This window comes from Lathamus discolor, chromosome 8 (genome assembly GCF_037157495.1).
Source record: "Lathamus discolor isolate bLatDis1 chromosome 8, bLatDis1.hap1, whole genome shotgun sequence".
NCBI classification, from domain to species: domain Eukaryota; kingdom Metazoa; phylum Chordata; class Aves; order Psittaciformes; family Psittacidae; genus Lathamus; species Lathamus discolor.
The window spans coordinates 10,584,650-10,609,522 of NC_088891.1; the positions used below are offsets into that span (position 1 = coordinate 10,584,650).

The 24,873-nt window shown below is 39.3% G+C and overlaps 1 protein-coding gene across 3 annotated transcripts in view; it reads left to right on the top strand.

Moving 5' to 3' along the window:
• The window catches only part of BNC1 (basonuclin zinc finger protein 1), a 78,834-nt gene that overhangs the window by 43,031 nt on the left and 10,930 nt on the right, over positions 1-24,873 (top strand). Inside the window, exon 1 of one of the 3 annotated variants that reach the window (XM_065688624.1) lies at positions 14,423-14,565. The exons of 1 other annotated variant lie outside the window; for it this stretch is intronic. Coding sequence is in view for 1 of the 2 variants with exons in the window: in XM_065688622.1 (XP_065544694.1) it covers positions 14,818-14,826 (9 nt within the window). In the remaining variant the exon portion in view is untranslated. Of the gene's footprint in view, positions 1-14,422; positions 14,566-14,596; positions 14,827-24,873 lie in introns of those variants that run through there. One more of the 3 variants, XM_065688622.1, reaches the window with a different exon arrangement.

A 24,873-nucleotide genomic window follows, 5' to 3' on the forward strand; every position in this document is an offset into this window, starting at 1 on the left:
ATCGAGTCCAGAACTGCACGGGTCTTGGAGGAAACTTTGCTAACACAATGAATGGCTCCAGGAAATCACCTGAACTCAGGGAACGGCCGGCATGCAGGTTTTGCCTGCTCACAGAGGTTCTGTCTGCTCCAGGGGAAAACAGATGCTTTACTGCACCTGCTTGACTTTCAGCCCAGCTAAGAAGAATGCACTGCATCAATCTTGTATAGAGGTGACCAAGGCAAGGTGAATCTGCAGGGTCTCTTCCCCAGCCATAAGCAGGCAGCTCACTAGATGAAACTGTTGTATATAAACCCATAAGCCAAGAAGAGTCAGTATGCAGAGCAGGCACTGCTCCTACACAGTCCTCCAATTACTTCTCCAGCCAAAAAAATCCCTATCTCATCTAGCTCATCTGAAACGAGTGACACTCACATTGTTTCATGAAATCCTATGTCTTTGTTAGGCACTGAGAAATGGGTCTGTGGTTGAATGTTATCTGCCTGTTAATGTGACACTGCAGATCAAAATAGGTGCCTTTGCTTTCCAGGACCCTTTACAGACACAGTAGTGAGGACAGTAAAATGCAGGCTTTTCTGGGGTACAAACAGCTGCCCAGGGGTGTGCTTTGGAGCACATTAATTCATTATAAAAGGGAGGAGTGTGTATGTGTTAGCACATAAATAAAACCAAAAAGAACTTTGGCTGAAAGGCATGTGGGAAGTGAACTTCCAAAAATACCTTAATAAATATATAAAGCAAACCTGCAAGTCAGATACATCACTGATGTAATTCCTTTTCTTCAGTGCTTTGTGTCGCTTTTCCAGTGTACTTTTGTAGCCAGTGTCTGTTATTGTCTCCAGACAGAAAAAGCTAGTGTCCTTACCTTATTACTGATGGAAATGTGAAATTTGGTGATTACAGCGGACAGAGGTCCTTGGTTTCTGGTACAGATGGTAAAACAAGTGAGCATAAGCAGAAAAGTATTTAACGGTTCACCAAACCCTGCCTTGCTTCACTTTCAGGTTCACCTTCCTGTTGTTCTCACCTGATCTTAATAGATCATTGGTAACCCATGTAACTGAAAGAAGCAGCTAACACTACTTGCATAGCAATGTAAGTGGACAAAGAAACATGTGACGTTTGTTCCAATAATGTACTGGTGTTGCTGTCTGTAAAGAGATGAAATATATCTTCTACAAATAAAAACCATCATTGTTCCACAGAGATAAAATGTTGGATTTTAAAACTTAACCTATGGCTCATCACTTCTACATGAGATCATTGCACAGCAGAATGAATTTCACAAAACATGGTACAGATAACTTCAGAACAGGATGGATTACTGTCTGTCTTTAACCTCAGTAACGATGACTGGAAACTATTCCACCATGTAGAAGTGAAAGTTGATAGGTGTCAGTTCAGCTCCCATATGGATTCAGTTTAGTTCTCACATGGGAAGGTGTACACATCGCTGAAACTGCCATCCTTTTTTCTGTTCTTTTTTTCTTTCCCCTGGTAAATGAGATCATATTCAGCAGGATCAGGGAAAGGAGAGTTGAGTGAGCTGTAAAAGAGAGCATGTTTTATAGAGTTTGTCTCTTCAGAGCTAGATTTGGGTGGTAGGTGGGACAGGGCAGGACAGCGTACACACCTAGTCGCTGCCTGCAGGTCCCTCCATTTGATGCTTTCCTTAACAGCTAAATTCAAACAGAATTTTAAATACCTGCTTGTGCCACCGTGGGACCTATGGATTTTGTTGTCTGAGGAGCCAGAGGATTTTTTTGCAGGGAGAAAACCTTTCACTCCTGTGGTTGAGGTCTGGTCATTTGGTTTTTAATTGCAGGTTCAGTGACATCCTTTGTGCACTTTCATCTGTAGGGTGAAAATTTAAGTGACCCACAAGTCACCTATTTTAAAACCTATTATGCTGAAATTTAATTTAAAGAAACCATCAGAATCTGAAATAATCCAGTTTTGACACAGATTCAGCAGTTCGACCCAAAATAAAATTATGACGAGCCGCTCAATTTAATTTTACTTTTTTTTTTTTTTTTTTTTTTTAAATCATACCTGGAAAATAATTTGACAATCTTTTTACTGTTAAGAGAAACACAAGTTCATTGATTAAAAAATGCAATGATTATAAAGCAAGCAAAACAAGCATAAATAGTTATAGGTATGTTGAAAGGAGATCAGTGCAAATGTCACTTCTGCTATGCAGCCCTAACTGCTCGGTGCAGATACTGGCATTGGTAATTGGGTGGTTTTTTTGCCTGAGGCATCACAGCAGGATACCAGACCTGGTGTCCCCTCTCTGTTCCCGAGGTGTATGCCTGAGTGATAGTTGTGCTTCCCGGTAAAGAACTGTGGGATTTCAGAGAGGAGGAGCAAATGCTCTTTTACATGGATGTCTGTCTTTTCCCAAGATTACTGTTATTTTATCAGCTCGTTTACTTGTCAGCCACGTTTTGAAGTTAGCTGAGTATTCAGCACTTGGTATATGGTTGGTAATTTCCAGTCCTGGATACAGCTGTTAGTCACCCGAGGTTTGCAGGCTGCAGGTCTTTGATAAATACTTGTTGTTTGAAACTCTGCGTATTTACTAGAGAGATAATAAAGTAGGTATCTGCGGTACTCCTGGTTACAACTGTTGTTTACTTATGCTCCATTGTGCCAGTTTTTCCAATTATGACTGGCTAGGTGCAATGCAACACTTCAATTGGGGAGTAAAATAAGCAGCATGTTCCACTGCTAATGGCTGGGCTGTGCAGAGCAGTTTCTAATTAGACTAAAGAAGCACCAGATACTGGCATTGTCGCAAACTGGCTTTTCAACAGCTTATTTACATCACAAAATCTGTATATAAAAGTGGCTTGCATCCCTCCTTTCCTGAAAACACATGTTTCACATTCTGTGAGGCTGATGGTTCCCAATGAATGTCATCCAGATAATGTAGTTTGGAGTGTGGAGGAAGCATCTTGGTAAACAGAATACAATTTATATGGTTAGAAATGAGTTTTTAGAGCTTTCTAAAGAAGCTATTTTTTAAAATAGATGTATTGCAAAGGCTCTGCTATTTCTCTTTACTGGCCAGTATAATATGATGGTTCTACACAAAATCATCTGTTTCTAAGTCTATAGAGGAAGAGTTTCCAGCACTCTTCAGGCAGGGGTTGTACCTATAGTCTACTATTTTTGTAAACAGCAATTGTCACTTACTTGCTAAAGTGGGGGTCAGGAGAAAGTGCTGTTCTTGGGAGGTGGATGAAGCCACAGGACTGACTGAATGACAATGCTGGCTCTGTCACAGGTTTGTTGTATAACTTTGGGCAAATCACAGATTTACCAGTTTGTAAAACAAAGATAATGGTAAGCTTAGAGTCAGGCTTTTATTGGTGGTTTTATAATAAAATGTGTTGAAATTACTTGAAAAGAACAACTTGGAGTTACAGGGAATTTATTACAGACCTGTCGTAAATTGCATCTCTTGGAACTAAATGGATTTATACCATTGAAGGTTTGAATATATTCAGAGTACAAAGGCATTTCTTTCTTAGTATTGCTTTCTACAGAGAAAATTAAAGATCACACCAAGTGTTTAATTAATTTAGTTTCTTTACAGTTGCAACAGTTTTTTAGTAAAGATTGTGGTGGCAATATCATGGCCTCATTTTAGCATGAATGATCTCGAAAGAAGATAGCACTAAATGCTGATTTTGAGTTCAGTGTTTCTTGCCTATTCAGGTTGTTGTCAACGTAGAGGTTTAGTGTGCCTTTACTAGAGAGTCACAGATGCTGGATGTCAGCTGCATCTCCTGCTTGTAGAAAAGACAGTTCAAAAAGAATATTCTCTTAATAATCTATTGGGCAAGCTGTGTATGGCAGAGCCATATTGGGGTGAAGAGTTTAATGCAGAAAAATTTATGACAAGCTGCAGGCTTTGGAACAAGGCATGTGGCTGGGCTAATCAAAGTGTCTCAGAGTTATTGCTAGGGGGCTTGATCCTGCTTCCCTTGAAGCAAGTGACACAAGTCACATTGGCAGTGCAAAGGCAGGATGAAGTCCTTTAGCTTGTGGAGACCCTCAGCAGGAGGGGACACCTGTCCCAGCCGTAGAAAAAGGCATCAAAAGTAATCCTGAACTGCCATTAACCCCATGCTGCTCCAGTACAGCCTGTTGCAGTATTGCTGCCTTACATCCTACAGGGCAATGACCATTCAGCTCTTCTCTAAGGAGCCTCAGGCTCCTTCTTACCACCACTGTATGGTTTATTTTAACATTAGGACAACATAAAAGAGAAAAGCAGGTTTGTGAGAAGTCACACAAACTGTGTGTGTGTTTAGTATACCTGAAGGCTCATTACTTCCTTGTGGTAATCCTGCCAGGCCCCCTTCTTCAATCACTTCTGTGTTGGTCTGGCAGTCAGCTTCCTGCAGATCTTATACCGAAACCACTGCTCTATAAGAGACTTCTGTTTTACACCTGCCATCCTTCTCTTAATTGTATGATTTCGCACCTTGTTCCAGGCCTGGCACTCCTCCAAGCAGTTCCCAAGCGTTCACTAAAAAGTGGTTGGTCTTGAAGCACTTTTCTTGTTTTCCACTTTTCATGCTATGCATACTCCCCTATTATTTTAAACCAGGGTAGCAATGGAGGGAAAGACCTGGTAACCAGTCCAGTGCTTCAACATTTTTAACAGGGCAGCTCTGGTCCCACTCTAAAATAGGCTTGTGCGTGTTCAAGTGTATTTCAAGCATGGGTGCTAACATTTAAGGGACTCAGTAGCCAACACAACACTTATTCATAGCAACTTTCTGTGTTCCTTGAATTGCTTCTACCTGTTGCAACATTCAAACTTTCCCACAAGTTATTTAGTTCCCAAAGTCTAGATGTCTAAATAAGCATCCCAGCCACTTTACCCAAGTCTAGTGTCCAGATCACCCAGATAGATACAGCTTGAGCTGACAGGGAGTTTCACTCCGGTCTGAACACATTGAAGCTAACAATTTCCAGTGCAAAAGTCTGTTATTACTGCTGCCTAAAAAATACCGGGGAGCAGAGAGGTTCTGTTTTTTCTGTATAAGCAGTCTCCTGTCAGAAAGCTCAGTGAGACTGGGATTGGCAGGAGGGAAAGGGGCTGGAAACCTGGGTGTGTGTAAGTGGAGAAGGGCTCTGTGCTGGACGGCTGCTCTGCATCCTGGGTTCAGAGGAAGGCAAAGTGGTGAGGGGATGAGAGGAGGGGAACTGCGGAGACCGCCTGGGCAATGGGGCGAGGCAGCATCGGAAAATAAATGAGAGTTCACGGCAGATGCCGATTCCTCAGCCAGCTGTTCTTGGCAAGGAATAAAAAGGTTAAAGCAAGGAAGAGTTATATTTATTTATATATGTATATATGTATTTTATTTTTTAAAGGTTGCCTTTATTTCCAGGTTTTCAATTATTTCTGAGGTTGCCTGTATTGGAGGTGCCACAATAACTCAAAAGCTTTGCAGAGACAAATCCATTATTGCTTATATCACAGGAATGCCCAGAGGCCTCTTGTAGGGACAAAGCCCTATTGTGTCAGATGTTGTGGAAACATCATGTATATCTTTGATTCATAGTAGATTTTGAATCACCCTTAATAGTTTAATATTTTTTTCCCATCAGTTAATTTCAGTTTTCAAGCTCTGAAAGGGGCTTTTACATGGCATTTGTAGGTTCTGGCAAAAATCTCTACAGATGGCTACAGCCACCTCTGCATACCATTTCATACACCACCATTGGCAAATACCAACAGCAGGCAATAAAGCTAGATATAAGTGATTCGAGAATATATCACAGTGGTAAGTTCAAGCACTAATTGAAAAAAAGAGTAAGGAAATGGGGGGGGCAGGGCGTGGTGTTTAGGTTTTTTCTTCCCCCCCCCTTTTTTTTTTCTTTTTGGGTTTTTTTTTTTTTGTTTTTTTGTTTTTTTGTTTATGAAGTAATCATAAGCTTGAAATGGCCCTTTACTAGTAAAGTGTTTAGACATTCTGTGACCACAACTGAGGGAGGTAAGAGTAAGGTAGTGAAAACGGTGAAGGATCATTTGGAAAAATTCAATGTAACATTTTGAGTAAAGTATTGTCAGTTTTAGGGTTTTTCTCAAGAACCATAAGATCTCCCCTAGCTGCTGACAGACTTCTTTTTTTGGATAATATAACAGACACGAGGTTGACTCTGCAGTGTAAAGATGTCCTATTGAGCAGGCAAAGAGTTACTTGCACCATTTAGCAGCACACTGCAAATAATCTTTGGATTATTCCAAAGATTTATTCCAATATATTTATTCCAAATAATCTTTGGAAGCCACTGAAACTATTCCTGTATTTTAAACATGTGCCTCTGTGAAGTTCTGGCCTTGGCCAGGAACGGTAATTTTATTCATTATGTGAATGCAGCAACTTAGAATTTTCAGTGCAATAAAATAGCATCCACTATGCACAAATGTTGGAAGACATTTGGACTAGGGCTGCATAAAGTGATGGTTTGTGTTGTTTAGACTGGTGTTAGGCAGAACTTCAACGTTTTTATTAACACCACTCACATCATCAAGGTATAGCCAAGGCTACCTCCAACTACAGCCAGGCAGCTTTCACTGCAAGGTTTTCACATATTATCCTTCTGCACTTCGCTTCTAAAGTCTTACCTCCCTTGTTCATAGCCAAAAGCTACTAACTTGGAACAAAGTTCAATCAAGACCCAAACATAATGAAGAAGGAGAAATCACAAAAGATGGAGTTAATGGCTGCAGCTACCGCTGTGGATCCTTTTGCCACAGGCTCTGAAAGTCTGGAAAATTAATCAAAGTTCAATCAAGGATGTATGATATTGCGGCTGCTGCTGCAGCAGTGCTGGTGTCACCTGGGAGCTGTCCATTAAAAACAGCTCACTGCAAACCATCCTGGTATCGATGTGCTATCCTGGTTGAAGGGGGTAGTTAGATGCTACTCCAGGACATTGCTATACCTTCTGCTTTCACTCCTGGGTAAACTTCAGAAGTTCAACATGTATTTTAGACATAAAAAGAACAGGCACATGTCTGGGGTAAGTTAATAAAAGAGGAAGTTTTAAAGGAATCTGAGAAGTGGAGGATGGGTGACACTTTCAAGGAAGTTTTCTTGGGATTTCACTGTAAAATAGGAACCTGAAATTTCTTCCTCCCAATCAATAAGAAGAGGATGTAGATGGAAAAACGTAACAACATGAAGTTTTGGCTAAAACATGAAGTTGTAAGAAAGCAGAGTGGGAGAACTGATAAATATGCCTCCATAATAAACATGACTTGTCCTACTAGCAACAGTACTTCAGGCATGGTTGTTAAACTCAACCATTTGGTCAGAAATTTGTAGCTTATGAGCTTGGGAAATAATCTTCCATAGTAATTTTTTGTCCAATAATTCTTCATCCAGAAGTTCATTTAAAAATACAGAATGTTTGCTTCCTATTTCATTCCCTGGAAAAATAAGTGTCCTGTAACCCCTGTGATGTTTATGACTAAAACTTGACAACACTTGTAGGCAGGGAAAATTCATCTCTCAGTTTATCAGTCTGCCACTGAGACATGTCCTAGTCATCTTTGTAGTATTCTAACACTCCCATGAAACAAAGCAAAATTGCCACCACTGCTATTACTGCTGTGTTACTCATCAGTTATTATATGCCATAGTTTAAACGGTTGAAAACCACTACCTGGTATTACAGAACAAGGAGGACAGAAAAAAAATAGAAGAAAAGAAACTCAACAACAAACCCACAAGCAAAAGGAAGGAAAATGCTGGAGGCTGTGAAAAGAAATCCTCAGCTCCATACTGTAGGTGAAGTGTCTCTTGTACTGGTAGGACTAAATTGTCTTTGGAATAAACCCCAGCAGCATTACTGTTTCAGGTATCATATTGCCGACGCTTCTTTTCTTTAGCCATGTGAATATGAGTGGCTAAGTTTTATGGCAGGCATTTCATTCTGACTTCAACAAACCTCTGGCCCGATGTCACACCCTTTGGCCTGGGGGCACAAACGTGGTTCCTGACTATTCCTCTTATGACAACACGATGTCTCTGGAATTCTGTCTCGGCCCTTTCAATCAGATATGGTAAATATGTCTGTCTCCCCATTGTATTTCTGCCTAGTTCATCAGTATATCTTAACTGAAATTACTGGTATTCTTTTGATAAACCATTAGTGTTGGGAAGGGGGGTGAATTTTTTTGTTAATTACTAAATCTTGGTGACAGACAGAACCTGCCTGTTAAAACTTGTGCTGTAATTTGAGGATTAAATGCTGCACCTCTGAGAAACATCAGTATCAAAACTGATTTGCTCTAAGAGACTTAACATTAGGAGCTGCAGTTTGACAAAGTAGATTCCTTAATGATAGAGTTAGTAATTAAATGTTTTAAACTCCTCACAGGACTTGCAAGATGTGAGGGCGGTCAGTAGAATTGTGCAGAAGTGGAAATGTGTGGCCAATACAGCTCCTACCTTAATCCCTGACAGAGAAAGTTTTCAACTCCCGTTATTATTTGGTTATTAGATAATATTTTGGAAATTGCATTTCATTTGGTAACATGTTTTCTCATCTAGCCCCAAAGTTTGCAGGTTCACGTTCTCTGATCTCTTCCATGTGAGCCCACCCCAACCTAGCCTGACCACACAGGGAGAGATGGGCAGTGCTGCTAGAACACTCAGGTATCTTGTCCTTGCTGCAGCATTCCCATCTCACTGTAGAGCAGTATCTCTAGCTGGGCAGGTATCTCATACATACAACATTCACATATGACAGAGTTATGCCATTCATTTAGATGGAAGTTGTATGCTTCATTGTAATTCAAAAACAATAATTAGAAAGGTAGAGAACAGAACCCCTGGGTGAGTGAGTTTGCTTTCTCAAAGCCCAGGGTGGGAGGAGGGAACAAAAAAAAGTCCTTTATTCTATGACTAAAACTGTTCTAATTCAGGAGACTCACTAAATATGCTTACTTTGGATGGCAATGTGTTGCAATCCATATTTTTGTAACAACTTTTCCAATCTTTACTGCATGTATATACATGTATATACAAAATGTCTCTATTTCTGTACTTTCAAATAAATATGTTTCTAGGGGTTAGACAAACCCCTAAGTTAGACAAAGCACAAGTTGGTGCTTTTTAGCCTGTTTGCAAGCCTTGGTTACAAATCGGATTTGGACTGTGATGCTCTCTTCTCCTTGAAGTTAGAAATTTGTGGAGGTTGATTGGCTTTACAAAACATTTTAAAAATAATCACTATGTAAGCTTCTTATAATTTCTTTTCTTCTACTCTTGGGTTACACATGTTGCAATCCAAGTACAGAAAGCTACTGAGCAAGAGGGGGAAAGGTTATATGTTTATTTTAACATTATAAACTGCCAAAACGAGGAAAAAAACCACAATAGGAACAACTGGCGAGTTTGCAAAGGGCTGATAGTTTAGCTGGGTGCTCCAGGCTCTACATTGGGTCAGATGGCGTTTGTTAAACAGCTGGGGAAAGTGGAGGGGAGGAATGCTGCTTGCAGAGAAGATACATGTTTTAGACTCATTAAGATTCTGAATTGCAAGCTCTCCGAAAGGATCGGAGAAACCTACCTAAAGAGCAGATGGAGCTGTTGAAAAACACAAAGTAGAGCATGCTGAAGAAAAGTCATTTAGAGTTTTTGTAAATGTTGCCAGGTCCTGGAATGAAACTGTAAGCATTCAACAGAATGGTCCAGTTATCACAAAACTGGGTGAACTCACCAGTATGGCAGATGTGAACGATGAATTAACTCTAGTGCTTTCATTAGGAGAAAGTTTAGTATCTCTCTCATTCAGTGCAAAAAAAGCATTAAAGGGAGGAAACTAAAATAGTAGAAAGCAAAAGAGTGGAATAGAGTACTATTTAAAATACCTTAATGCTGTCCAAAAGTCAGGTGGAGCAGTGTATGTCTTCTGGTGATCCTAAAACATCTCTGAAGAGTTTTAAAGAATGAAGAATGAAAACTGGGGACTCAAAATACCCAACTATAGAAATCATTGGAAGCAGGGGAAGGTTTTGTTTGGAGGATCATCAGCAAGACCACCTCCATTAGCAGAGAGATTAAGAAGATACCACGTGATATTTACTGACAAATGTAGTGATTAGCACAAAGAAATCAAACCAAGTTCTTTGGTTTATTCTGTTTCACATTTTAAAGCAACATGTTTGAAAACCAATATATTAAAAAGTTTTTGCTGTGCAATGCATAATTAAGCTATAATGTATAAATATGGTATCATTCATGCTGAGAAATTGGCCTTGGGAAAGGACTTAAAAAAAACATGTAACTTAAAAAACCAAACTATATTAGATTGCAAACTCTTATAGAATCATGTTTTTCAAGGACAAATACATTGTGGCATAAAGCAATAATTCAGAAATTATATTTTAAAACTTTACTATTCAGACAGGTTTTTGCACTATAGGTAATTGCAGGGTTTCTTGATCCTAGTGACTGTTTCAGTGGAGAGGCAGTTCCACAGGGAGGAATTAGTTGTATGATCTGATATTGGTGATGTCTTTCTAGGTCTACATAGGCACTGCTTGAAATACTAGCATTTGGTAATGCTGGTGCTCACTTGACTTCATTGCCATTTTGAGCTACAGAAGAAAAGTAATGCAGTGAGCAGTTAAATGAAAATTGGTCCTGAAGCAGGAGTGCAAAGCCAGGTAGTGTTCTTGGTTTTGTTGGGATTTCTTTTTTTTTTGTTTAATTACATTAGAGAGGATGTAAATACCAAGACAGGGGTCAACATTTGAACTCTGATTAAACTGTTAGTGGCAAAGTTTTGGGCACATTATAGCTCAGTATTATCTGCTCAGGCCACTTTACAAAATCAGCTTACCTGGAATTACTGAACAAGAGATGTGGGGTTCCCTGTTGCTTGAATGGGAACTGGAGTGCTCTACTTGACCTTCCACAGATCTTAAGAAACTTTATCAAGTATTTTAAGCCTTTAACAGGCCATGCTGCAGCACACTAAGTTTAAAATTGTTTTCACTGGGCTTGCAAATTGTTTGAAACCCACAGCTGTCTTTATATCTTGCTGACAGAACCTCAGTTCTCCTGGTTTTCATGGTCTGTTTCCTCTTTCCCCTCCTACCTTGCCAAAGTCTTGTGTCCCTTCAGCCCTGGACCGAACCCCTTCTCTTCTTGGATTTTTTCCTGAAAGTTAACTCTGCGAATCTGTATGGTCATGGGGCTGACCATGACTTCAGAGAGGTGAAATGTTTAATCCACACATTTCTCCAAAGCGATAAGTGAGCAGAGCATTAAATTAGCACTAAGATATTTGCCAGCACTGATTTAAGTAAGAGGGACATAGTGTATTATGTGTTTGGAATGTAGGCCAAGCAGGGAGGACATGGAGGTTAACACCATTTTGCAGCTAACTCTGGTAGAAACAGTGTGAAGCAGGCAGCAAGTGTTTGTGGAAAGTATGGGTGCATTTGCCTAGAGAACACAGCAGCAAAGACCAGACCTGCTCCTAATGTTTAGTTGGTTCTTGAATAGTTTATTAATATTCTTTTTAGAATGATTTTTTTTTTTCCTTTTCTGGAATCAAACACCAAAATTCAGGGCATGATTTAAATTGAAAAGTCAGGAGAAAACTTTTCCTGGATATTTTATTGTGCTTTTGTGCTGTATCACACTGGCTTAACTGTAGTGATTCCTTAGGATTAATACCCATATTTTTAAGTGTCCCAAGGTAACGAAACTCGGTAAGAGCAGCAGCTCATTGTTTATAGTCAGTTCCATGTGTGGGAGCCCTTCTTCAAACTATGAATACTCTTATATTTGGTTAAGTAGTTTTAACACTCCACAATCTGCCCTACATCCTCTTACGCTCATGCTGTTCTGAACACACAGGCTGAGACATGGAGAGGAAGAAACAGGCTGGGGCAGGTGGGAGGAGAAAGCAGCTTTCCTTGGACCGTTGTTACACTGTGATTCTGGGTATTTATGTTGTGACTTACATGGAGTCCAGACCTGTGGACCCCTTTACTTTGCCCTTGGAACTGTCCCTGAGAACACACTAAGATGCTGTGGTTTCCTCAAAGAGCATACAACTCAAATAGATTAAAAAAATAAATAAATATTCAAAAGTGAAGACATAGAAACCAGAATTGAAATAGCTTGCCCAAGGTCACATAACAACTCAGTGGCAGAGCCCCATATGAAGCCCAGGACCTCTGGCTCAAGCCTGGTGCCCTGGCCCAGTACCAGTTTATGTACATGAGAAGCTGGTTTTCCACTAGATTTTACTGGAAAAGGAGTTATGGGAGTCACCCTCTAGTTTCTATTTTGATCGTTCTTCAAGAAACATCTGAGTAACTGTTCTGTACAAGCAAGCGTGAACTACAGATCAGCTGAAATTACCGAAAACACTGATAATGTGCCAGTATTTCTTTCCAAGTTGACCTGTAGGTACAAACTGTGCCTTGCACGTGTCAGTCACATTGTGCTAAAGATTGTTGGATTTTACAAAAAGGTGCTCAGATGGTAACACAGTGAAAAAAGGCTAATCAGTAATAGTGGATAGCTTAAAAAGAGCAAGGTATAAATATGCTCCCATAAAATATTCATTGAAAAAGCTTGAATAATGAAAACAATGCTTAAAATAAAAGACTGTTAGTAATTAATTAAGAAAAGTAAATTGGTCTTAAATTGTTCGCTATGGATAGTTAGCCCATTTAATCAGAATTATCGTCTTCCAGGCAAATGGCAGATAGCTAGTAAATAGGTTTTTCCTGAGAACTGGCTAGAGGGGAGAGCAGCTCTCCACACATCTAAGTTTTAGTCACTTATCATTTTGAAGTCAATTCAGAGCTTCTGGCAGTTTATGTAATCTTAAACCACTCTTCCCACTTTTGTTGCAGAATTCTCAATCAGGTAGAGTCCTTTTTACTTACATCGCTGCTTATTTCATTAAGAAGGTAATACAATTTTAGTAACAAGGTGTGGCTTCAGCTTTGAGTTATCATCATGAGAGACCAGTTAGGTTTTGTCCTCATCACAGAATGTATGCATTTAAAACAGTGCTGTTAAGAATCACTTCAATCAGCATGATGGTCGACGTGACTTCTTAGGTGCTTTTTCCTACCATTTACAAGGCGATTAATCCATGTGTAACTGTTCCCTAGAGAGAATGGTCCCAGGCATGTTGCAGGGAGCAGAGGTGTCCCTGGAGCCCCCTTTCCCTCTGCTGGGAAGGACCAAGTGGTGGTTGGCTCTTTGGTTGTCCTCACACTCCAGTGTGTTTTGGCAGAAGTATCTGGCAGACTATACTGTGAAACTAAATCCCCCTCTCTGGTTTTCCTACTTGTTCAGTAGCTCGGTGAGAGTAATGAGGTATAGGGTGGAGAAACCAAGAGACTTAGGGAAAGCATGTGCTTCATGTAGCACTTTGTGGGACCAGATTCTGGTTATCACCAATGTGATACCAATGTGGAACCTCCTGGCCTGGTTCCAGCTACCTCCATGGAGTTAACATGAAGTTTACTCCAGTATTTAGTAAAATGTAAATTGCGTTCCCTCCTTAAGCACTGTGCATACACCTAGCAAATAGTAAATGGGATTAGAAGACAACGAATTAACCAACAGTAATAATATGTTAGCTGTCTTCTCCCTACAGCCATCTTATTTCCTGCTGCCTTTCCTATGGCTTTACAGGTATTCATCTGGTCAAATATTCTCCTGGTATGTTCCTACAAGGATTCCCACTGAGTTCAATGCAACTTGCTCATATGGGCGTAGTACAGTGTATTCCTGAGTGAGGAGAGTGCCAAGAAATTATCTACAGGAGTCAAAAGCAGAGTCGAGAGGAGGGAGAAGTGTTTTGTTTGGGGGTTGTTTTGGTTTTTTAAATAGGTGAGAAATGACTATGACAAAAATCCTGCTGTAACTCACGAATGCAACCCAACACCTGAATAACTGAAACCAGATTTTGGCCCAATTACTAGAAGGTAATTCTCCTGTCTTTATGACCTGTGCTTCTGTTAATAGGAAGCTTCAACTTCATAAAAAGAAATAAAATTCAGCCCTAACTCAAAGCTAAGCTGATGGGGGGGAAATATTGTAACTTTAAAAAATCCACACCCCAGTCGGTGGAGCTTTGAAACCTGCAAATGTTTAAAAAGGAAAAAAAAAGGAAAAAGAAACAAATTCCACGGCAGCTGCAATTTAAAAAACAACAGTCTGACGCTAAGAAAAAAAAAAGTAATTTTAATCATAAGTACCTCATAGCTTATTTGCAGATAGTTGTACACTCCGGGAAGAGAAAAAAAAAAACCCTGTAATAGGCCTTAGGTCAGCTGCATTGATTTAACGCATTACTTAGGCTGCCAGAGCAGAGGTAGAATCTCCTCGCACTGCATTAGGAGCGCCTCAAGCCTCCTTTTGATCAAATCTCTGTGAAAGATGAGTGTCATGCCCTCTTCAAGCCAGCTGTGAGGGGACTGCCCTGCGACTGGAGGAGCGCGCTGGAGCACACCACTGCGGGGCAGCGAGGTGAGAGCTGGCTGCAGAGGTGAGAGGCAGACACAACTTCGTACTGTAGGTCTGGAGAACACCAAGGGGGAGGATCTTATTTCACTCCCCTGTGCACAGCCTGAGCATACATCAGACCTTGAGGTGCTCAGAGTCAGACAAGAGTAAAGAGGCGTGTGATGGTTCTGCCTTAGTACTTGTACAGGCAGGAGTGTTTCCAGTACTTCTTTGTACAACTCACTGAGGGAATGGGAAACTGTTTTATAGCTCTGGAAACATAAGCACAGTAAGAATGTCTGAGGTAAGGAAAGTTCTTTGCAGTTCTATATGAATGTGTGTTTTTTTTTTTGCTGTGCAACTTTTACTTGTGGTTATGCACTGTGGAGATATAAAATCTTGAAATGGTGTTGTTTTGGGTAATGAACAATGGAGATGAGAGCTGTAGGGAGCTGTACTCTCCATTTCTTAATTACAAAAAGGTACTGTGAAAGTAGAAAACTAGTTTATGTGAAAAATCCTGGCTTTCTTTCTGCTGTGCACTGTAAACAACTGTATGACTTTTCTGTTCTACAGTAAGTAATGCAGAATTGCAGGCTGATTATAATAAGCAGAGCCATCACTTGTGTAATTGTTTTCCAATTGAAGTAGTAGCATGTAAATCATAAATACTTGACAATGTTTAATTGTACGAGTCCTCAATATACATTAATAGCAATAAAATCTGTGATTTGTGACTCAGATGTGTTCTGAGTCAAGTGCTTAAAGAAGATACATTATCATTAGCATGACGTATAAATGCACTGGAGAGCAGACAACAATGTAATTTCACTACGAAGTTCTTCAGAAATTACCACTAAAGTGGAATCTAATGTATGCCCTTTATATACAATTTATTGTTGACTATTTAGCATCCAGAAAATAAGGCCAGTAATTTTCTTAGGATCAGTCTGTTTGTATTTTGGGGGGGAGGCAGGGGAACGGGGGGGGGATGGGGGGGGGAGTGGAGAGTGAGTATTTGTGTGTTTGTGTATTGGGGGGTCTGGCTTTTTAAATACATTGCACTAATTAAGAGGTTAAATGCATCAGGATACAAGACGCTTATTTAATTTATTTTGATTATTTTTTTCCTCACATAGAAAAATAAACATGGTTTAATTGTCAGCCCATACATAATGAGGGTTTGTTAGATGTGTTTAAGATACAGCATTTTACTTTCTGGTTTATTAATTGGCCAAATACTTCTAGTTCTCTGCGTAACGAACCCTTGGTTTAAAAATGAGGCGAGGGCAGATCGGTAACCCAGGGGAGGACTACTGATATACACAGGCTGTGGTTTATCCTTCTGTAAAATCCTGCGGATAAAAAGTGACACTGGTTTTTCTTTTCTTTCTTGTTTTTTTTTTTTTTTCCCTAATGTTTTTCATTTTGAATAACCTGGGAGCCAGGCAACATGCAGGTATTTGGGGATGTGGGAGAGAGAAAATGAAATAAACTAGTTTGGTTTTAATTAAAAAAAAAAGCCCCAACATTGTTTGAAAGGCATTTAGCAGTCAATTTTCACGTCTGATCTGAACTTGGAGTTTATTGTGCTCATTTAGCTGAGGTTGTTGTTCAAGCGATTTCTATATAAATTTTTGTAATTCATGTAACTACTTGGCTTCTTGAACCTCGGGAGCTGATTGTTTGTCTTATCTTGGTGAGCTAACTCTGTGTTATGTTGCAAAACCTTGAGGCATGTTGTGTTTCTTCGTGTTCCTGCAGTCTGCAAGTGAAGTCAGCTTCATTAGTTTCATGATGGCACATCAGTGCATGGCTGGTGTTGCCGCTTCCTTCAAGCTACTCCCGGAGCATGATCTGGGCTGCCTTGGTTTGGATAAGCTTGTAAGGATTTGTCAGCCAGATGTGACAAGATTGTCAAGAGGCAAGTAAAGAAGGAGATCTGATATTAATCAGTGCATAGCTTGGAGCCAAACTTTCTCAAATGCAGTGTAGTAACATGTTCTTCTCATTTACTGCTTCTCTTTGTGGCTATAGAACTGCCACTGTCTGAGTTTGACGGTTAAAAGGGATGCCAGCTAATAGTCTTTAATTGTAAGGATACAATTCTAGGTGGGAAAAGATCATATGCTTCTGTTTTTAACATCCTTTTGGAAAATACAGTTCTGTTTACTGCAGTTAGCTGAAAAATATGCAAGCGGTGTGTTAGACAAATGTCTCTGTTTCTGTACTTTGGTTTTAAAACAGTGAAATTGTGGCTCAGCTCTCAGTGCTGGAGGAGTGGGAGGTGGGGAGCCTCACTCCACTTAGGTCATGGTGCAAAAGTAGGACTAGCATTATTTGTAACTACTAACAACGGTGCCTGTTGGTTTTCTTTGTTCTGGTGATTAGAACAATATACACTTTCTAATTGCTGCTTTTACAGAAAAGGGGAAAAATACACACTTTCGAAGAGCGTATCATTTGTATTACATTGGATCTACTTACCATTGTGTGTATACTGCTAGTAAGTTTTCTTCATAATCAGCATAATTTCATTTCTGTTTGATTTAAACTCTAGAGTTTTTAATAGTTTGCAGCTTAATCAGACTTTTATTTGGACAATAGGTGGACATGAGAAAACTAATGTTATGGAAAATACATTTTTGTTCTACTTTATAGATATGTTTTTGCTTGATTGGTTTTTATAAATTGATTTTTCTGATTATTCTTCGAACTACCGAACCATCTCTAACCTATCCAGAACCCTAAAATAATGGTCTCTGCAAACATATCCAAACAAGCCAAATCTTCAAGGAAACAGGAAAAATTATTAAAATTATTATTGGGCCACTTCGTGCGCTTCATTATAGCAGAGAAGAAATTCTGCCTGCTTAGGCTGCAACAAGCTTTTGCCTTTTGATACCAAATGTCTTGACTTCCAGCTTCTGTGCCCGTTCATGATACTGTTAAAAATCTGTTCATACAACGCTGAGCATGTCATTCCATTTCCCATCGACCCAGCCAGTGACTTACTTTGTTTTCAGTAATGAAGACTTCATTATGATAATGTTAAATACATCTCTGACAAGAACAGAAGTGTTTTCATTTATTTTCAGATTACAGTTTTTGCTACATAGACACATTCTAAATGCACTTTTTGGTATGATTTGGCATTGAGTAAACATTTTTCATGCAGATTTGAGCTAAATTTTAGGTATGGAACTTGAATTCATCATTCCAGAAAAACATCCATCCAGGGAAGAAAAACTATTGGTTTGACCCTCTGGATCATTTCCTGCCCTCCCTTACTTCAGTGGTGCAGGAGCTCTCCCAGTTTCTCCTAACATATGCTACAGTTGAAGTTTTACAGCAAGTGTCATTGTCTGTCTTCTTTTTAGTTTTTATTACTTGCTATTTTATTCCTAGTTACAATCTCAAAAATCTGCTTAGGGACTGAAATGTCAATATTCAGCCTAAAAAAAATATTATTGAGGGAATGAGGAAAAGTGTCAATTTCTAACATTCCTCAGTCATTAAAAAACAATGCCATTTTCATTCCACGCTTTAAAACCATGATAGAATTGTTTCTTGAAACAAATAAGCGGGGGAAAAAAGCAGCAAAACACAAACTTTTGAGTTAGAATTTCAAATGTAGCTGATTATCAATGAGGAATGGGTATTTTTTCATTTGAAAGCAGCTGATGTCTGAAAGCCACTTAAGATTTTCCTCACGTGTGTTCACTAAAAGGAAATACTGAGTTTCCAAGTTTTAAATTGTGAAATTACCAATGGAGCCGACCCTGTTTGCATAAAATATTGCGTAACTGCGGCACCATAGATAGTATCATGTGTATGTGTACAAATATTGTTTGGGTTTAAAATTTCTGAAATTGCATTAAATGAAATTGTGTAATGCTGAATGTTTCAGAGAGCTGCCATTTTTTATTATTATTCTTTAATCTATGTCTTTGCTCTGTAACAAGGAAAAAAGGAAAAAAATAGGCGTGAATATTTCATGGCTTTGAGACTTAAGCATCTGTGTGAGGAGCTGAAAAGTTAGGATTGTCTTTGAAACATTAACTCGCCCACACTGTGCATATATAACACTTTATAAGCTAGGTAAAGACATATTTTAAAGGGGTTGCGGTTGATTTTTACTAATATTTTTCATTTCTATGATATTTGTGAATTTGGGTTTATAACACTTATTCCTTGCTAGCACAGGGCTTGGCGTTATGTATTTAATTAAATTTCAGTTCATGGATAGGTCTGTACTTTCACCATTTACCTTGGTATGCATAGCATGGCAATACAGATAAACAGTATGCACACAATTTATTTGCTACATTAAATGGCATCTTATGCCTTATCATAAGACCTTTCACACCATTTCTATGCAGTGACTTATCCAGACTCCTAAAGCCTGAGCATTTTTAGTCATGAGCACGCAGCACTCTGTTACTTATTTTTGGAATGCACTAAGAAGGACAATTCTTCCTGTGAATTTATAAAGAAGGGAAGTCACTTCAATACCTTGTGATAGACACGGCTTAATACTCAGCAAGACGTTTCTGCCCTGCGCAGGCCAGGGCAGGTATGCCAGCAGAACCGTAGCATTGTAGTCGCTTTCAGAATCAAAAGTAAATAATTGTAAGGTAATGATAATGTGACGTTTTTCGTTCCTCAATTTGTATTTCTTGTTTTCTTTTCCAAACCAAACGGTAAAAGAGGATCTAAGTGCGTGCCCAAGTCTGACCAAGCTGTCTGTCAGCACACACCTGTTGTTAACAAGTGAGATTAATTGCACCATAACCCAATGTATCTACAAGCATGTTGCTGAACGGCAAAATTAAGTTTTACTGTCCAGTGCTTTTTGTTTAAAGAGCAGCAGCCTGAGTGTGTGCTCACACACACACCCCCACACTCACATTCTTTTCTCTTTATAATTATTTTGACAGTGCCATTAACAAGAGTTGCCCTAAGGGGCCCTTTAGGGTAAGTGACATGCATGAGGAGTGATTTTCATCCCACAAGTTATGCTGTGATTAAAGTTTGGCCTTGTAGCATGCTGCCTCTCTCAGAAATGGCTCCCTTCTGCTCCCTCACCTTGCTGCTGTGCCCGGGACTGCCCTGAGCTCCTCCCGGTTAGCTGCTGCTGAGCCCAGAGTGGCCCTAGGTTTGAGTCTGATTTAGTTCAGCCTCATCTCAGCTCCTCGGTCTCAGGTCTGTTCTCAGAGAAATTACCTAACGAAGTGGTGACACATGGACTCGTGGCCCGTAATTCCGTAGCCGGCTAAAACTGTCTTTTAAATCCACAAGCATGGTTGATTTGATGGGGTGGTGCCATCGTGTGAAGGTATTACCTAATGTCAGTTCCATCTTACTGAGCTTTCTCACTTCCCCCCTTCACATTTTAGATGGTTTTGAGGATATTTTAGTTAATTATTACAAGGACAATTAAACATTTTTAGCTCAAGGTGCTCAGCTACACCCACGAGAGAGATTTGGTCGTATTCTAGGCCCAAATTATCTTTGTTCAGCCCCACTGAGGGACAGGGTAATGGGGTAATGCAACTTGCTGCAGGATCTGGGTTGTAAATACTCTTATTTACGTGTATGCTCAAGCTGTGGCTGTTTAAAAGGAGGTCAGGTTTTGGTATCTGACCCCAAATAAACAGTATGAATATATACATAAGGATCCAGATAATTAATGGGATGTATTCTGTGGTCTTATCTAGAAAATATACTCAACTTGTGGCCTTTGTGTTCTTTTAGGAATAAAAATCACAACATAATTTCCCCACAGAGAATGAGTAAGTGGGAGTTGAGTGGTATTGGCACCAGCCAAAATCTTCAGCAGAACAGGTGTTGTTTGGCCTCTGAAACAAAAGGTTTTTGTCTGGGTTTTTCAAAGGTTCTTGCACCTCCTGAGCTTGGTAGGAGCTGGTGTGTATGGTTGGTGTGTATGAAAACCAGCCCATTGTTGAGGAGCCATTGTGGATTTAGGCACCGAGTTATGAGTGTAACTTCGTGTTTAGTGGCACTCCAAAAGGCAAGTCATGGCCCATCTTTTTCATTTGTCTCCTGCTTGGTCTCTTGAGCAGGAGACAAGAATTTTGCTAAATTATTTCACTAATAAGCAGTTTGTCAGATGAATCATCGAGGGCTAGCATTTTAAACATGTCCTCTAATGGAGAAGGTTGGAGCTATTTGGTCGGTGCCGATTACTCTGTCACTTCCGTGTGCAACTTTTCTCTGCTTAATTAAAAGCTCAAAATATGGATACAACAAACTGTAAGATTTGTTTTTGCTTGTTTGCTTCTCATGAAAGAAGTTTGTTGTTACTTATTATATTTATTAAATAACTATTAAAGGCAGCTGTTACCTTGTAAGAAACATTTTCTGTGAGATAAGACTGTGGAAATAGTGTGTGCAGCATTCAGTGCAGTATAATTGGTAATCTTATAGGGACCTTTTTCTTGTTTTAATACTTTTATGTAATTATTTTAGTCTTAAGTATTTTAAACTTCAGGATAGAAACAGCAAAGATTGCAACAGCCAGATGTACTTGCGCAGGCATAAATGTCCATGAATGGAAATCCATTTGTTTCAAGGACTAAGGCAGGCAGTGGATGTGTATTATCAGTGATGTGTGACTTACCAGCACGGCTTTGACCTCAGCCATGACTGAGAAGTGTAAACACGTGATAGCAGAAAATACCACAAAACTGAACTGAACAAGTTCATGCCAAGTTGTAGCATGGGCCAAGTCTTCCTTGTGCAGAGTAACTCAAATGGGCCTTGCTGTCAGACCTGTACACATGTAAGTGCGTTTCAGTGCACTATTGCTTGGTGTGTCTCTTTTCCCCATGTGTCCTCCCAGCTCTGCTTACAAGCACTGAAGGGTTTCCATGTTCTGTCCATCCGCCAGGTGTCCGTTTCATCTTTGAAGTGAGCATGTCAGGAAGAAGAAAACTGCCCAAAGCCTTTCCTTGAAGGTGCTGCAGGGGCCCTCCTAATGTTCTGTACAGGCAGATGGGATTCGTAGCCTTAGTAAGCTGGGAATACGTTGAAACTTTCAAGGAACAATAGAAATGTAAGATACTTAATTTAAACTCTAACAGATATATCAACGTGCATTTTAGGTTTAATTGTTGAGCTATATCTTCAGTAAGTACTTAACACCATCTGGAGCAGCCCAATACCTTTTGTGATTGCACTTGGAATATAGTGGAATATATTTTAATTTCAGTAAACTGCAGGGAGCTCAACAGTATAAAAAGGTGAAGTCCGTGTTTAGGGAGGACGCACAAGGGCTAAACATGTGCTACAGAGGGCACAGGGTGGGTATAAATACAAATGGGACAGATGATAAAAAAGGTATTAGTGTGATACAGGTAAGCACAGCTGAGTTGTGGTACAGTGAAACTAAGGTGGGCAAAATGTAAATTGAGAACTTGTTCTAAATCATGACAAAAAAGACAGACGGTATTATTTATCAGTGGAATATATCCTTAGGTGAAGTGGTAAAAGTTGCCTTACAAAAAAAAAAGGGCTAAACCAAAGCTTCGCTCATTGTATGGTGTGGAAAAGAGAAGCATTGACAGAGGTGCTTAAGATAAAGGGGGTTTTAATTAATCTCTGCTTTCAGTGGTTGTTCAAAGGATTCAAACACAGAAGTCATCAAATGTAAATGGGTGGTGAAAAAGGAAGACTTATTTAAACTTTGCAACCACAAGAAACCCAGTGGATAACAGCACTAACAGGAAAGAAAGCAAATTGGCCAGGAAGGCCACTTCACTCTCATATATAGTTACTGTTTTCTTTACTGAAAGGTGCACATAGATTTGGATTTGTCCTTTACCTGTGGATTGCACTTCTAATTTAAGAGATAAATGTATCCATCCCTTTACTTCACTTGCAAATCTCTTACGAAGTGCAAGCAAGAAAGTATTTCCTAATAACCATACATATGTCCCATGTTTAATTTTAGTTCTGTAAACAAAACAGAGCTTAATTTCTGTGGATTTTTCTTAATACGTGAGAAAATTGTTACCTGTACTGTAGGAAGTACAAAGACTTTCATGTTTTAGCTGATTGGCAGACAAAACCAAAAATCCTAATGCTTTACAAATTGATCTTCTTCCCCTATTATAATTCTTGGCTCTTCCTCCACAAGTGTTCTTACTGTAGAGGCCCTGCAAGCTTATTCTATAGAAATGGGACATGTCCCTGTTTTTTCCTATAGGATATTTTCTCACCAGAGCGCATAACTTGGAGGGTTACATATATTCAGTGGAACTACTTCTTCTGGGAAATGAAGATGAGATGGCTATAGGAGATACAGCTTGTTGCTAGAAGGACTTGAAAAGTTATGTCTCATCTAGTGGAAGTTTCACACATTTCTTTCATGTAATTTCTATTTTTATTTGAAACCTGCATTTTAAATTGACAGGAATTTCTAATGCCTGATTGGAAAAAATGCCCCTGTAACACAGCATCAATGGCAGCATTTTGTCATTAATCCTCATAGCAGAGTAGCAAAGCTCTCATGCTTTTCATGTGATGGCAGTAACTTTAAAATAGTTTCTAAAGGGAGGGGTAGCTTTGTGCAAAGAGGACAAGGGGTTTTCTTGGATGCCAGAAACAAGGGAGGCTGCTGACCTGTGCAATACCAACACTAAACACTGCCAGGGTAATCTGGGACTTGCTCTTCCATTTTAGTGGTGTCTGCATTTGCAGCTCTTACTGCATGCAGAGAGCCAGACCGGCTTTCCAGTGTGAGCAGAGATCTCTAACTCGGTCCTGACAGAGTCTTCAATACTTGCTTACTTTTTAATTTATTTCCCAAGCCAAAGTGCTGTCAAACCAGAATCCACTTAACACTAAATGAGATTTGATACAGTTATACAGCCCTTCTCCTCTTGCTGCCTTGTTTTAAACCTGCTGATAGCATGTTACAAGCAAGAGTAGGTCCCAAAAGGCTTCAGGAGAGTATAGATGATCTCAAACTTGCTTTAGAAATGAAGCCTGATTATATCCCACAATGAGAATGAATTTGTCCCATTAGCCTGTGCTTTTCTGTGAAGGCGGCGAGTGGGTTGCAAAGTAACGTTCAGTAAGTTTTAAAGCATAATCGAAGCCACATCAATATCTGGCAAAGAAAGATGTCAGCAGTCATGACTTTCAGGCAACAGATGTTAAGGTTTCTTTTTCAGTGATTCGTCCTTAGATTCTTTATAGTGGCCAGTTTAATCGTTCATCTGTTTCCCTCGTAATGAGGAATTATTTGCATTAAAAAATCTGACATTTGGATTTCCACAGTCCTGCTGGTAAAACCACAGGAAATTTTGATCAGAATTTTCAACTCTATTAAAAAATAATACATAAAATGAAGAAAGTGTTGCTGATAATGGATTTAGAAAGATCCATTTGTGAGGGAGAGAGTGACTGGAAAGCAATAACAAGATCCGTGATGATAGCATAAGATCTATTTTTTGAAATATCTGCCTTATGTTTCTGGAAAATGAAACTAAATTAATAGACCTAAACAAAAGGATTGAACTTTGAAAAATTTCCACTTTAATTTCCATCTACATTTTCAATCCTTTAATTACAATTCTGAAGTTTTACATGTATGCAATATAGAAAGTTATTCCTTTGTTCTGTAGAATAAAATTGTGTGTACATTCCACTTGTTAGGAAAATAAAGCTCATTAAAAGACTTGATATAATTACAGTACCTTAGAATAAGCGTATAAAGGACAGTAGGATTAACAGGCAAAAGACAAGCATATTAATCTCAAGAAGTTTTGCCAAATTTCTCTTCATTAAACTCTGATATAAGTTAACTTGGGAGGTAATCAAAGTGCATCTTTTAGAAGTGCCTTTGTAAGTTGAACAATGAATGAAGATTTAGAATTGTGACTCACTGATTATTTTAAAAGTTAATTTTGCCATGTTACATATTCTCTGTGACTGTATTAACGCAAATGTTGCCGGAAAAGTTTTAAAAGACACAAACTGTGTTGAGCACAAATGAAGGGACAGGCTACCAACCTGAAAATCACACGTGCTTCTTCTAGGGGATTCTTAGAAGCCATTTTTTAAATCAGCAGCAGATCACTGATTTGAGGGTACACTTTGATATGCTGGCAGTGTGCAAGCTAACTTCATCTAAGACTGGTGTCCAGAAGCGGTAACATATTGACTTGAGAGGGGATCAGTTCCATATTTAGAAGAGAACTTTACTCTGTAACAGCTGCTTTCATATACATAAAGCAAAATGTCCTCCTTTTACTTTTTGCCTGTGCAGTCTTCTACACATATGCAGGAAAACATAATAAATACATGTATCATATAGAAAAAA